The sequence below is a fragment of the Protopterus annectens genome, chromosome 8.part0 (assembly GCF_019279795.1).
Source record: "Protopterus annectens isolate FY-2018-M chromosome 8.part0, PAN1.0, whole genome shotgun sequence".
Classification (NCBI taxonomy): domain Eukaryota; kingdom Metazoa; phylum Chordata; order Ceratodontiformes; family Protopteridae; genus Protopterus; species Protopterus annectens.
In genome coordinates, this window is record NC_056741.1 from 1,119,668,812 (window position 1) to 1,119,682,641 (window position 13,830).

At 41.4% G+C, this 13,830-nt stretch overlaps 1 protein-coding gene across 1 annotated transcript in view; it reads left to right on the top strand.

Annotated features, from left to right (window-relative positions):
- The window catches only part of ATP8B2 (ATPase phospholipid transporting 8B2), a gene marked incomplete in the record, with an annotated part of 2,601,455 nt that overhangs the window by 2,482,678 nt on the left and 104,947 nt on the right, over nucleotides 1-13,830 (top strand). The window contains 1 exon segment of the mRNA XM_044080643.1: nucleotides 130-260. Within this exon segment, the coding sequence (XP_043936578.1) occupies nucleotides 130-260 (131 nt within the window).

Genomic DNA, 13,830 nt, shown 5'->3' on the forward strand with positions numbered 1-13,830 from the left:
TTGCACAACTGTGTTTTCTCTTCGTTTAATGTATTACTTTGCCCTATGATCTTCATTCAGTCTCTGTCTGCTGTGCAAAGTTCAGATGTCTAATACACATTTAACTCATATTTGTTTTTGATTTTTCAGGTAATGCCCAGAATACTTTGGCTCAGCCCACTGTTTGGATTACCATCTTCCTGACAACTGTTGTTTGCATAATGCCAGTTGTAGCATTCCGGTTTCTTAAGCTAGACTTGAAGCCTCAGCTGTCTGACACGGTAAGGGCAAGACTAATAGCCTGATTAATCATTGCAAGGACCATTTAATTTGGTCCCTGTCACATTCATGGAGTGAAGAATTTTGCTACAAAGACTTAATTTGTTCTGACAGTGAGTGAAGCAGAAAAAAGATGCTTTTTTCTTTCTTTGTTTTTTTGCCTTTGGCTATTAATTGTGTTAGAATCCACCTCTAGACCACAAGATATAATAGTTGCACTGCACACCCCCAAAAAGAAATACAAGTACCAGAAAGAATTTTAACATTAGAATTTCATCAGTGTGTTTATCCAAAAGCATAGCTGAGATAGAAGGCATGATTGTGGTATTTCAATAAGTATTGATGATTTCTGGGGTGTGACTATGATCGTCATGTTTGTACTTGTATGTGTCACACTGTTACCCTCACAAGCCCTGTCTGCACCACTCTTCTTTTAGCATACTGTCCTTTCAGTCCCATGCCTTTCCCATTGAAGTGTTTAGAACATAGTAGCAATGCTAGGCAAGTGATCATAGGGACCATATGACGCATACCCATTCATACCTTTAAGCAGATGCATTTAAGTGGTCAAAAACTAATCTGCACGGTTGTACTAAAATTGTCTGCCTCACAGGGCCTGATAGTTTGTAAATCTTTTCTAGCTAGTTTCACTGTGTGTAAGGTATTAACTGGAAATTTCCTCCATTTGTTAAACATCTGTTTGTTCTGATTTCCTGCCAAGGAGTGTATCATATAACTGATTAGTTTCCCACCCTCCCTGCCTATTGGTATCTTGTTCTTATACTTAGTGGCTTTGCAATTGCCCGCCCCTACTGTAAATTTGATCTGGGACACTCCTCCCAGTCTAGTGTCATTAGCTCATTCTACACAATACAGAGAGAACATTTGAGAAGGCCAACCCACTTAGTTTCTTAACCTTGAATCATCTCTGTTGCTCCTTTTTCCCCTTCCACTTTACTTTTAAAAAAAATCTACCATTGCTAGAATCTCCTTGTGTTCTGACTGAGTGTGCTTCTCAAACAATCTGGAAATATAGAGCTGGTAAGTATATTTTTGGCACTTTTTAACTGTTCAAAGTTGGATAAAGCAATAACTGAATTCAATTTAGAATACTGTTTGAATAAATTGCATTTATTTAAACTGTATTTGCTCTAATATTGCTATAACTCAAGTGTTCTAGCTTGCACTGCATTTGAATTGTTTTTAGTGCTGTTTTAGTTACTTTTCAGGACTGTTAGTAAGCTTCTGAGCCCCCACCCCAAGCGTTTCTGTGTTGGAGGGAAGGCTTCTAGCTTATCAGTGGGAGTGGTAAGCACTAGGTAGCCCATCTACCACAAGAGGAGTGCTTTCTGGCCCAGAAATTGTAGTTTATTGACCGTTTGGGCAGTTTGTCAATCTCTTTCAACTTTCTGGTTTAAAAGCCCATGTTTGCAGTTGTTTCCCACCTTTCCCATAACTAGTGTAGTCCAGATACAGATTTGCTGTATGTAGGATTGTTTGTAAGGTTCTGAGCGGTGTCAAAAAGTCTGCGCTTCAATTTTTCCCTTAGATCTGCTAGTTCTCTCCTCTCCTGCACGTTTACTAGCTTATTAGTCTAGCACTTTACCAGATTTCTTGTAGCAGTTATTGTAGCACACAATAGTGCTGCCAGCACTAAATATTCTACAAGGAAACATCTCCCAGTACTTATTAATGTCCACTCCCTCCAGGCATGTCTAAAAGTCAGTTCCCTTTGCTTTCTCCTATTAACCTGGTGAACTTGGGCATCCTGAGGCAATGCAGCAACTGCCTAATGTGTACACTGACAACCCTCTCCTCTTACCTCCCAACACTCAGACTTGCAAAAGATGCACTTATATATCCAAATTGGAAGCCACACTCTCCAGCCAAGACCAGAATAGCTGGTCAAGAGGAGAAGGTCAACACTTGCACCACACCACATGGAACACACAGCCCTCCAGAATACACACCAGCACTACCTTCACATAAAAACACAAACCACACACCCACCTTCGTGGAGGCTGTCCATAAAAATCTACCCGAACAGCAAAGGCCTCCAAGGCAAAAATGTACTCAACCACCACAACACTAATCACGAGACACATAACTCTCCTAAACAGTGTGCCACTCATCCAAAGCCCCTAAGGCAAAACAGCATGCCCAACACACACTAGTCATAGGTGACTGATGTCCCACTCACTAGGTTGAATAAGGAGAAAGTAGCAGTCAGGTGCCAGAATCCACCACATAACGCACGCACTCGGGTCTCTCAACAACAGGTACAAGTATGACTCTGTCATTGTGCATTTGGGTGTGAATGACCTGAGATGTACCTCCCTGGGCTACATGAAAAGAGACATGGAGGAGCTCTCAGATTATGTAGCCCAGGCGGGTATGACCCTAGCCCTGAGCAGCATCCTGCCATCACCCAGAATGATACCACAGTACAAGCAGAAAATGATTGATTTCAACAATTGGCTATGTTTCTGGTGTCATTCCAAGGGGATCCATTGTCTGTCTGCCTGGGATGACATGATTGACAGACCTCGATGCTTTACTAGAGATGGCCTGCATCCCTCACCCCTGGTCTTCTGGATACTGGCCAAAGCTCTTGCCACCCCTGTAGTGCCTTTTTTAGGCTGTGTTCCAAAGACCAAATTACCACCGTAGCAGCTACAAACAAATGCAATCTGAGAGTCATGCTGCTCAATGCTAGCTAGAAGTCTAAATCTCAAAATGCACTCACTCGAAGCACTCCTTAAAATGGAGAACATTGACATTTGTGCTGTAACAGAGACCTGGTTCAAAGCAGCAGAAAGCACCCCTGCACTACCAGGCTAAAACTCGTTCCACACCTTTTGGCCTCAGAACATGGACCGAAGCTCCAATGGATGTGGTGTTTCCATATTCATAAAGGATGTGCACACCTCCAGACTGGTAGCCCAATATAACGCATCAGAGATGCTTTAGGTGCAACTAACACTGGTTAAGACAGCGATTCAGATCATAGCTTGCTATAGGTCCCCAACCATGTCCCTAGACTCACACTCCACGTTCCTAAGCACCCTGGAGAATATTGGGGTCTAACCTAACACTCTCATACTTCAACTACCCCTCCATTAACTGGGAAAAGTACTCGTGTACTAATACACATGCCCAATGTTTCCTGGAATTCATTAATTCCAATGCCCTGGACCAGTTCGTACTTACCCCCACTAGAGGCAGTGACATCCTTGACCTGGTCATTATTAACATGGGTGACCGTTGCTCTACACCAATAGTCAACTCCTGGTTAGATCCGACCACAAACTAATCACTTTGGAAATCCACATCCCCCCCTTCCCACAATGATAACCACCATGATAAGCTTCACCAAAGCTAACTTTGGGCTCCTAAAAACAGAGGTGGCTAACTTCACGGCACTCATGCAAATGGAGAATAGTTGCATGACCACCAAATCATACTCCAGTGTACTGTACAAACACATACACAAATGCAATAATCTCACCGTACTCAATAGAAACAAGACACTCTCCTTCAAAAAAATAAGCCAATCTGGTGGTCCCCTTCTATAAACAAACTGTACATCAGATGGAAGAAACAGATGCAGAATAAGGTGAAGTCCCAAGACTGGAAAAACTCCCTTATTAGCCTCAAAAAAAAGTTGAGATCCCTCATCAAGTCCTCTAAAGCTAGCTATGAAAACAGAATTGCAGCAGATAGTAAAAACAACCACAATGCCTTCTATAGTTATGTAAAGAATCTCCATGGCAATACCCAGATTTGCTCTGAGTTACTGCACAATAGTACCTCCTATACCGAGCCAACAGATATTGCCAGTATACTGGCTGACAGATTCAGTGCCAGCTTTACCCCTGTCCAAAGGACCACTCACAATACCAATAGATTGCCAGGCACCCAGTACTACTATTGCACAGGTTAAAACAGCACTGTCCAAGGCCAAGAATACAGCTTCTGTGGGACCTGACAATATCCCTGGCTGTGTTCTACATAAACTACAGAGTGACCTGGCACCACACCTGTGTGCTCTGTTCAGTCACAACCTCACCTCAAGCTTTGTCCCTACCAAATGGCGCACTGCTACAGTCATCCCTCTCCACAAAGGAGGAGCGACTACGGACCCTGGGAACTATCGCCCCATTAGCCTGACAAATCTGATGTGCAAGGCTATGGAATGCGTCGTCATGGACCTAATAAACAAGGATATAGGCAATCTCCAAACCATACCTCTCAACCTGGAATCATCAAAAATCTGGACAAGGTTCATAAAAAATAGGTACAAATCTGTACGCTAATTAACATAAAATTTGCATACATAATTGTGCAACCCTGCCCACTCCAATGGAATTGTAGGATGCCCACTTTCAAAAGCAAACTGAAGACCAGACAAACAAAATATGGCACCAGAGTCAACCTGCAGTCATTCCAATGTCCCATTACTTGGCTATTTCACCCCATTTACCATAAACACTAATGTGCATACTGCTTTACTTCTACAATGATTATTTGGATTTTATATTTATATTTTGTAGCACAATGCACAAACCTAATACACATCTGCTAAACAAAGCAATACTGTCTCACAATGAAAATAGACTTAGCATTAAAACTTCCCTGCCCTTGAAACTCCAATTTATTAAAACAGCATAGAAACCCACACCACATCCAAAGAAAATGCATCTGTCCAGTGCTGGATAAAGATTACCTTTGGGCTGTTTTCAAGTCATAGACCCCTTGCACACAAAACAAGAAACATACACGTTTTCTTTGATACACCTTCCTGACTTTATTAAATTATATTCCTTGTATAATACAGCACACTTGTTAAAACTTAGAGCACATTTTAAACTTATTGTTTGAAATTTTTTCTAGCAGGCAATGAAACAAAAATGCATGAACCAGTAATGTCAAAACTGTCCAATTTATAACATTTTCATCATAAAAGTGTACTTCCACATCTATATTAAATAACATTATTTGTCTCCAACTCCCTAGGTTTTTCTTATCCTAATTTTACATAATCACTTTATCAGTCCTACCCATGTTTCCTAATTAACTATGCTCTTAAAAACAATTAAGACCTCCCAAAAAGTATTCAGTCTTCCTCTCCCTGCCTAAAAAGGGCTAATATCTTCCTTTTAACCTATGATTAAATATTTTTGTATAAACCTTGTTTTATTCCCCTTCTAGAATTTATATGTCTCATTATGCTTCTTATATTCCATGTGTCCCTTATATAATGCTTCCTTATAGCTACTATACATTTCCTCATATACTACTTCTGACTTAAATACCATTTTTCTACTACTATAGACTCCTCTCTTTATTTTATGTAACAACCACCACTCAAAATCTTATGAAATCATCTCATATCTTTATTGATCAAACAATTGTTTATTTGCCATTTCATTGCATTCAGCCTACTGCAATCACCCATTAATTTCTTAACTCCTCAGCATGGACTTGCAAAGCACTTGAATGATTAAATACACACACACACACACACACACACACACACACACTTGAATTCACTTGCAAAGCACTTGAATGATTGCACACACAGCGAGACTTGAATTAACTTGAAAAAACACCAGTGGGACTTGAATTAACTTGCAAAAGCACCAGCGGGACATGAATTAACTTGCAAAAGCACCAGCGGGACATGAATTAACTTGCAAAAGCACCAGTGGGACTTCAATTGAATTAACGTACAAAAGCTCCACCATTGCAGCAACGGACTTGCAAATCATTTTGATGATTTTAACATAGAAACAGATTAACTTGCAAAGCAAAGCACTCTACTTCACTTGAATGATTGTAGCAGTTCATGGCTCCAGCCGACCATTTGGCGATCACTGCAACATAATTATAATCGCATCTTCTCAATTTAGATACAAAAAAAAAAAAAATCAAATACCACATGTGCATGTAATAAAAAGGCAGCAACAACAAAACTATACAATCGAGAAATAAATTATTTGAAAAATACCCTACCTCCACCAAAAGCAAAATACTTAAACACGTTGTCTGTTTTTTTTTCAGTTGCATTGCAAAATCTTCACAACATGTCCATCACACACACACACCTTTGGTAAATCCAAACCTGGGTCCAAATGAAATGAAAGGCTCGTCTGTTCATGCATAAGAGCTCTGCTTTTCAAAATCCTGCCCTGTAATCCAAAATGCTGTTAATTCCCTGCTGTGCTGTTAAAACGAACGACTGGCCAATATTTCCATCCATGCTATTAAAACCAATGGCCAAGAAAATGAGTGCTGCTGCAAATTCTCTGCTGTGCTGTTAAAACAAATGGCGGGTCAATATTTCCAACATGAGCGCTGTTAAAACAAACGGCCAAGATTTCCCGCTCGCACTTGCAGTCAGACCAGAACCGGAAATGACAATTTGAGCTCCTTGAGCTCAATTCTGACTAGCTGGTAGCCCTGACGGAGCTGATGTCATCACGCACGTGATGACATCAGCTAACACAGCGCGGTATTTACAAAATTAAAAAAATAAATGAAAAAAAATCGGAAATGAAGGGGTGCCACTCGGGAATCGTGGCACCCCTTCATTTGGACCCCCAAACTCGGTAAAAACCGAGTAATTCGGTATGGTTGAGAGGTCTGCTCCAAACTCTGAATCCCACACAGTTTGGTTTTGTGAAAGTTAGATCATGCCTGCTCAACCTGGTCGACTTCTTTGAGCCAGTCACCAGAGCTGTGGATGAAGGCATGGTGGTTCATACAGCCTACCTTCATCTGGCCAAAGCTTTTGATACCATTCTCCACTCAAGAATCATAAAACAACCCCCTAAGGTAGGCATCAACCCCTATATCACTAGGTGGGTTGCAAACTGGCTCACAGATAGAACCCACAGTGTGAAAGTAGCTGATTCCAAGTCAGACTGCTGACCAGTCACGAATGGAGTCCCACAGGGTTTGGTACTGGGTCCTCTCCTGTTTGGTATCTATTTCTCTGAAGTCCAGGCCAAAACGAAGGGACTCTGGCTGACAAAGTTCGCAGACAGTTGCAAGTTGGGAGCTATTATTAACTCCCCAAGTGATGTTGACATCCTGCAGAAAGGCCTCACTGAGACCAATGACTGGTGTCAGAACCATGGCCTTAACCTCAATACTAAAAAAATGTGTCTTCACCCCCTTTGGGAAAAACCCGGTTACCATGAATTACCACATTCATGGTCGTCCACTGAATGCAGAAGGTGTTATAAGAGATCTGGGAGCACAAGTTGACAGCAACCTCTCTTTTGACCACCACATTGCCACTGTGGTCAGAAAGTCCTATGTGGCACATCTCATTACTAAGAGTTTTGTATCCAGGAAGAGAGAGGTCATAGTCTCCCTCTACTCTTCCCTCATTAGGCCAATCATCAAGTACAATGCCCCTTTTGGCATGTACCTCACTAGACACCTGCAACAATGGGAGAGGCCACAAAAGTACCTCACAAAGATGATCCTAGGCCTTAAACAGTTGTCCTATATGGACAAACTCAAAAACTCCAACTATTCACTGTCTCATATCGCCTAGTTAGAAGCAATCTCTGCTTGACTTGCAAAGCCATGTCTGACCCAGCTCTGTTAGAAATGCTGCATCTAAAGAAATCCCAATCCCTCCACACCACACGCTCCAGAGACCTCAACCTGATTACCACAATCAACAGAACATGCTGGAGGGACAGGTTCATAACCCAGAGACTGCCCATACTATGGAATAGACTTCCCATACATGTCAAACAGAGCACTTCACTGGCCCTCTTCAAGAGAAATCTTGATGAGTGGATGGGAAATAGAAAATTCACCCCGGGGATCACTCCAGTGGCTCTACTCGACAGAAACCCTGGGAACTAATGTCGGGTGGCACAATGCCAGGATAATCCTATGGGCTAGGCTTGTAAAGGCTCCAGGGCCATTAGCCTAGTACACACCTATGAACCTAAAAAAGATGGCAATAATTTTTAATTAATGCTGTTCTCCTAAATTGAATAGGGCCACACATGATAACCACAGAGTAAGTTTGTGTCTGTCCATCCAGTCATCATGCTAGTTTTGAAGGTTAGCCAAGGTAGTATTTTGTTTGCCCTGTACTTGGTAACTTATTCTAAAGGCTGGGAATACGATGAATTAGGAATCCATCCCTTCAGTGAGTCTTGTTTTTAGTTTAGATTTAGGTCTCTAGTGCAGCAGTTTGCAGCGCTACTAGTTTTGTAAAGAAATAGGAGATGAGAGAACTGGGTCTTTCATGGCCTAAAAAGCAAAGGTCACCTCAGAGCAGCTGGTAGGCGATTGATTATAAGGAGAGTTGTGCTAAGCTGTCAGGTTAGTTGAAAATGTTAAGACCTTTCAGTTTCATGGTTTGAAATGTTTTGAGACATTCTAGGTATACAATATACTTTAAATTTGTACACACCTAAGGAGTCATTGTATTCAGTGATGAGTTTGATAAGGGAAGAGTAGAATGGTCTAATTACTTTGTATCCAGGGGATATTTCCTTGGAAATTAGTTGTGCCATATAGAATGATTTCCTGACTGTAGTGGAAACATGATGATAGAATGATGTATTTGTCCACTTAAGTACTAGGTCTCTTATGACTGTTTCTCTCAGAAGAGCAGTATCATTTATAATGTTTGAAGTGAAAGCAGTTTTTTTTGCTGCATGCTACTATGCTGCCCTTTTTTCATTTAGATTCAATCTGTTCTTGGTACACCAAGCATGTGTATATTCTAGCATGTACTGGAGATGTTCAGAATCCATCTTGCAGTCGGCAACAAATTTGGTCAGCCATACTTCTGAGGTATTGGCTTTGATGCCTGCAAAATAAATGACAAAGAGGAAGGGGCCTGGCACTGAACACACTGGTACTCCACTAAGTTACAATCTTATACTTGGAGAGCATATTAGTAACTTTTACAACTTGGGATCCCTTTAGGTAGCCAGTTTGAAATCCAACAGTCAATGCAGAGGTCTGTTAAGTTTATTTAATTTTTCAGTAATACCATTGTGATGATATGGATAGCTGGCTGGAGTTTTGTAAAGAATGAAATGTCCCCTGAATATCAAACTGATTTATACAAGATGCTTGTGTTAGAAATGTATTAGAACTGTATGTCACTTGTATATCAAACTGATTTTGTTTGGATGCTTGTGCTGAAAATTTATTTGTGAGCTTTGCTTGTGTTGACGTGTATCAACAGTGCACCCTGCTGAAATGAAGAAAAATGTACATGTGTTTTTGTAGCTGAATTAAATGTATATGTTTTAATAAGGGGATGCTGGCACAGCAGAGGTTAACTTTAAGAAAAAGAAGAGAAATGTAAATGAGAGCTGTTAAGTCATTTAAAGGCCCCCCACAGTGCTGAATAGGACCAGAGTTGCTGGGTTTGGGGAATATCCTTTGTCCATTAGCTCAGTGAAAATAGGAGAGGCCCAAGACACTGCTGTAAACATTTAGATGTGTTGTGGCTGTGTGCGCTAACTTCCTGTCTCCGCTTCAAAGGGAAATACTGTGAGAACATAGAGTCAGGTGATCAGATGAGGTCATTCTGCCAGCCCTCTTGAAAATTATATTTTCAATATTACAAAGAGACATCTCAGAGTATTGAGTATTCTGTTTGGGAAGCCTGATTAGAAAGACCCTCGCCTACAGCATCTTGCCTTGCGGTAGTAAGTAACTTAACTAGGAAACAGTAAAATTCTCTTAGAGTCAGTTAGGAATATAGTGAAGCTTAGTTTAGATATTGTTTTTCTTTGTCTGTCAGTCAGTGTTCTTTTCAATATTTTCAGTGATCTGAACTCTGTGGTTTATTGTGAATAAACATTCAGCATTTTCATGTACTTTTATTATTATTATTATTATTATTATTATTAAATATATTTAAAATTTTTATTGTGGCTGATCCCTTGTAGAAAGTACTTAGCCTTTGAGAGTGCTTATATTTATTTGGTGACACTGTGTGGGCCATTCCAGAAGGCCTAGCCATCTTGGTGAACTACTACCATTTGTATTAGTATTAATATTACACAGTATAATTAAACACCCTTTCTTAAGAGCCTTAGAGTAGCTGATTGTGAAGTGTATGGTGGCAGTGATAATTACCTTATACTCTCGGCAGAAGGGGGCTCAGCAGGTACATCTGTGCCAGCCTTTTCCAGGTGTGTGTGTTTGTCAGCTACTTGGGGCAGGGACATGAAGCACTGGGTTCACAGAGAGAGTGCTGGAGGACTTGGCTTAGACACTCTGGTGAGGACCTAATCCTGCAGCTGTACCAGTGGGGAGTCTTACTGGGGATCTGGAGGGAGACGGGTATAGACACATACAGACCCCGAGCTGCGTGTGTTCCCTGTGTGCTCTTAAGGGAAACTGTACTTGATGCAGAGAAGTCTTCATCTGGAAATACTGAGGTATCTGTTTGTATTCCAAGTGCACATCCCTCTCCAGTGTCAGTGGTGAGGATTCAGGTTCCTTGATTATTACCCCAGTGTGAGGACGACATGTATTGGTGGCCATTACATGTTGGTAGCTGTGGTGGGCATCACAACTGGGTTCCTGTTGAATTGTCGACAGCTTAGGTTGTTGAATGCTTAATCAACGACACCTAAGCATCAAAAGCTTAGAATAGCGAATGCCACATCATAGAATTTTTTACTCTGGAACAAATTCACGTGGCCGTTATTGGGATTTGCTCTTTCCCCAATGTAGAGCGATCTCGGAGTTGATATATTTAGTTAGGGGGTGTGGGGGGCACAGTCCCACACATCGGGGGCATGGGGGAAGAAGCCCACCACTATGTTTGGGTGTGTTTGTTTATTTTGTTTACAGATGGCCACCTGAATTCTTTCCAGAGGAAAGAATTTGATGATATGGCCGTTCGCTATTGTTAGCTTTCGACGCTTAGGTGTCGATGTTTTAGGATTCAACAACCAGCTGTCAATGTTATGATATAGACCCTCACAGCCAGTATGGGGGATAGCAGCAAAAACCTTTTCCAGGTCAAGGTGTACACCATGCAGTGAGTGACCACTACTGCCCCAGTAACCTTTCCACTGAATCTTACTAGGTCCAGTAGACAGGAGTTTCCCTTCAGAAAACTAAACTGATTGAGTTCTAGATCATTTAAGTTGCCTATGTCCATGTTAATGAGTTTATCTATGACACATTCAATAGGTTTTCATGTAAGGCTGGTGAGAGTGACGGGCCTGTAGTTATGTTTGTGTGTAGAGGTGCCTCCTTTGCTCAAGAGATTCACATTGGCTGTTCTCCTAGCATTAGGCCTAAACTCTTTGGATAGGTTGACACTTAACATTTTAAATAGAGACTTGGACAGTGCAGACTTGCTCTGATGAACATGCAGCTTGGGTATGCTGTCTGGTCCCATGGGAATATTATTTTTAGCCTTTGACAGGGCAGGGAGTCAGGGACTTGTCCCAAAGTGATTTTAGTGGAAGCAAGATTTTCCTAGTTAGTGGGAGAAACACTGGGGAAGGTTGAATAAAGTTAACACTAAAATGTCTGCTAAGGTAATATTTATATCCTTGGGAACGGAATGTGCTATATTACAGATTAGCTCACTGTATTGGTGGGCATTATTCCTTCATTTCCTGACATGACTGAAGAAAGATCAGAAGTTTCCTTTATCATCAGCCACTTTAAATTTGTAATACACTTCACATTTTCTAGTAGTGCTCTTAAGTTTCTTGCTGACTTGTTTCAGTGTAGTCTTGAGGTAGAGGGACAGGGATTTCTTACAGTTTGTTATTGTCATTCATTTCTTATACAGTTTAATGTAGAAGTTCCAACAGAGAGGCTTATTCCTGATTTTGCTATTGTATATAGGGTAGATTGGTACTAATTTTTCTATACAGCTGTTTATATGCTGGTAAAAGTTAGAGGTGAATGCAGCAATTCTCTCAGTTAGGTCCACTTGCATGAGATTGTTAGAAATTTTACTCAAATATTCTATAAGCTGAAGGAGGTTATCCTTGGAGAAGTCCTTAATTGCTTCATTTGTTGGTAGGTAGTTCCACTAGGCCTGATAGAGAATATGACTAACCGAGGGTGAGGAGATGTGGGAAGGGATGCAGGTGGGAGCTAAGTTAGTAAGGACAAGGTCAAGTATATTAGTGCCTCCAATGGGTATTTTTTCTATTTGCTCCAGCAGATTGTCATTAACAAAGTGCAGGAAATGCTGAGCATATCCATTTTTTATAGGTTTAAGTATGCTGTTCAGTGCTTAGACAGTTGAAGCCCTCTAGCAAGACTGTATTTGAGGGCTTGAAAAGCATGATGGGAGCTAAAGCTTGGTATAGTAAAAGCACTTTCTTTGCATTAAAACCATGTCTCCATAATTATACAAATATGAATGTTTGAGCTCCAGGAGGGGCTTAAATTTTGGCATTTTTTTAAACTAGTATTGAGCAGTTCCACCTTAATGTTGTCTGAATTTGTTTGCTGTTTTGGAATACCTGTTGGGTACTCTACCTAAAAAAAGGCAGTGTGTGAGCAGCAAAGCCCTGCTATAAAAAGTGTAAGCCATCCCTGATGTAAGTAACAGTAAGTCTTCTCTAACACCTCATTCTAGGCTGACACATTCTGGATTCCCTAGAATGGCACAAATTACTTAAACAGTTGATAAAGCCAGTTATCTTGTCTTGGTATCTAGGCATCATTGTGCTAAAGACATAATAGTGCTCAAGAACACTTTTTACTGCCTCTTAACACAGGCACAGTAAGTTTCATCATGTCATGGACTGACTCAGGTCATTCACTCCCGCAAGACTTTTGCCTTGCTATCGGTCGATCATCCACCCTCTCCAGGTCAGTAAGCCCATTTGTTCCCAATCACTGGGCTGAAAGTCATTTGGGAGGGTCTGTCATTCAGACAGCCATCAGAGTGGTCTGAGGTTTTCTGCCTAGTTCCCTTGTCCCTTACCACACAAACTGTGAAGCGTAAGGTGAAGGATGTACAAATTTAAACGTGGCAGAGCCCCATCCCCTGACTTCTGCAAGTGGCATTCTTCCATGCATTTATGCCTCACCCCTGAATCTTGAACAGTGACCTTCCTGATCTCCGTTAAGAAGATAGCTCTGCCTGATGTGCCCCCCCCCCCCCATGTGCAAACCCATCCTACACATGGAGAGGTGAGTGGGCTGCACTTTTTCATTCTTCCCTCTCCTTGCTTAGCTCCTCCTGTGCCGGAGCTGCTAATTCAAACCTGGTCACCCGGGTTGCGGTCAGGAATCCACCCATTTTGACACATAGCCAGGCAGGGCTCAGTTAAATTTGTCTGGTTAAGGGACCTTAGCACCCTTGTGACATCACAGATCCTGGCACTGGACAAGCAGCTTAAAGTTACCCTGTGCTTGTCCAGTCTGAAAATGTGAATGTCTGCATACCTGAACCTAGAATCAGCTCTTACAAAAACATGACCCTTGTGGAAACAGATTTAGTGAACATTATGGACTTAGACCTGATTTCCTGGTGACTCTTGGTGAGCTTTGTGGATTTGCAGTTTGAGTACAGAGAGAGTAAGTGTT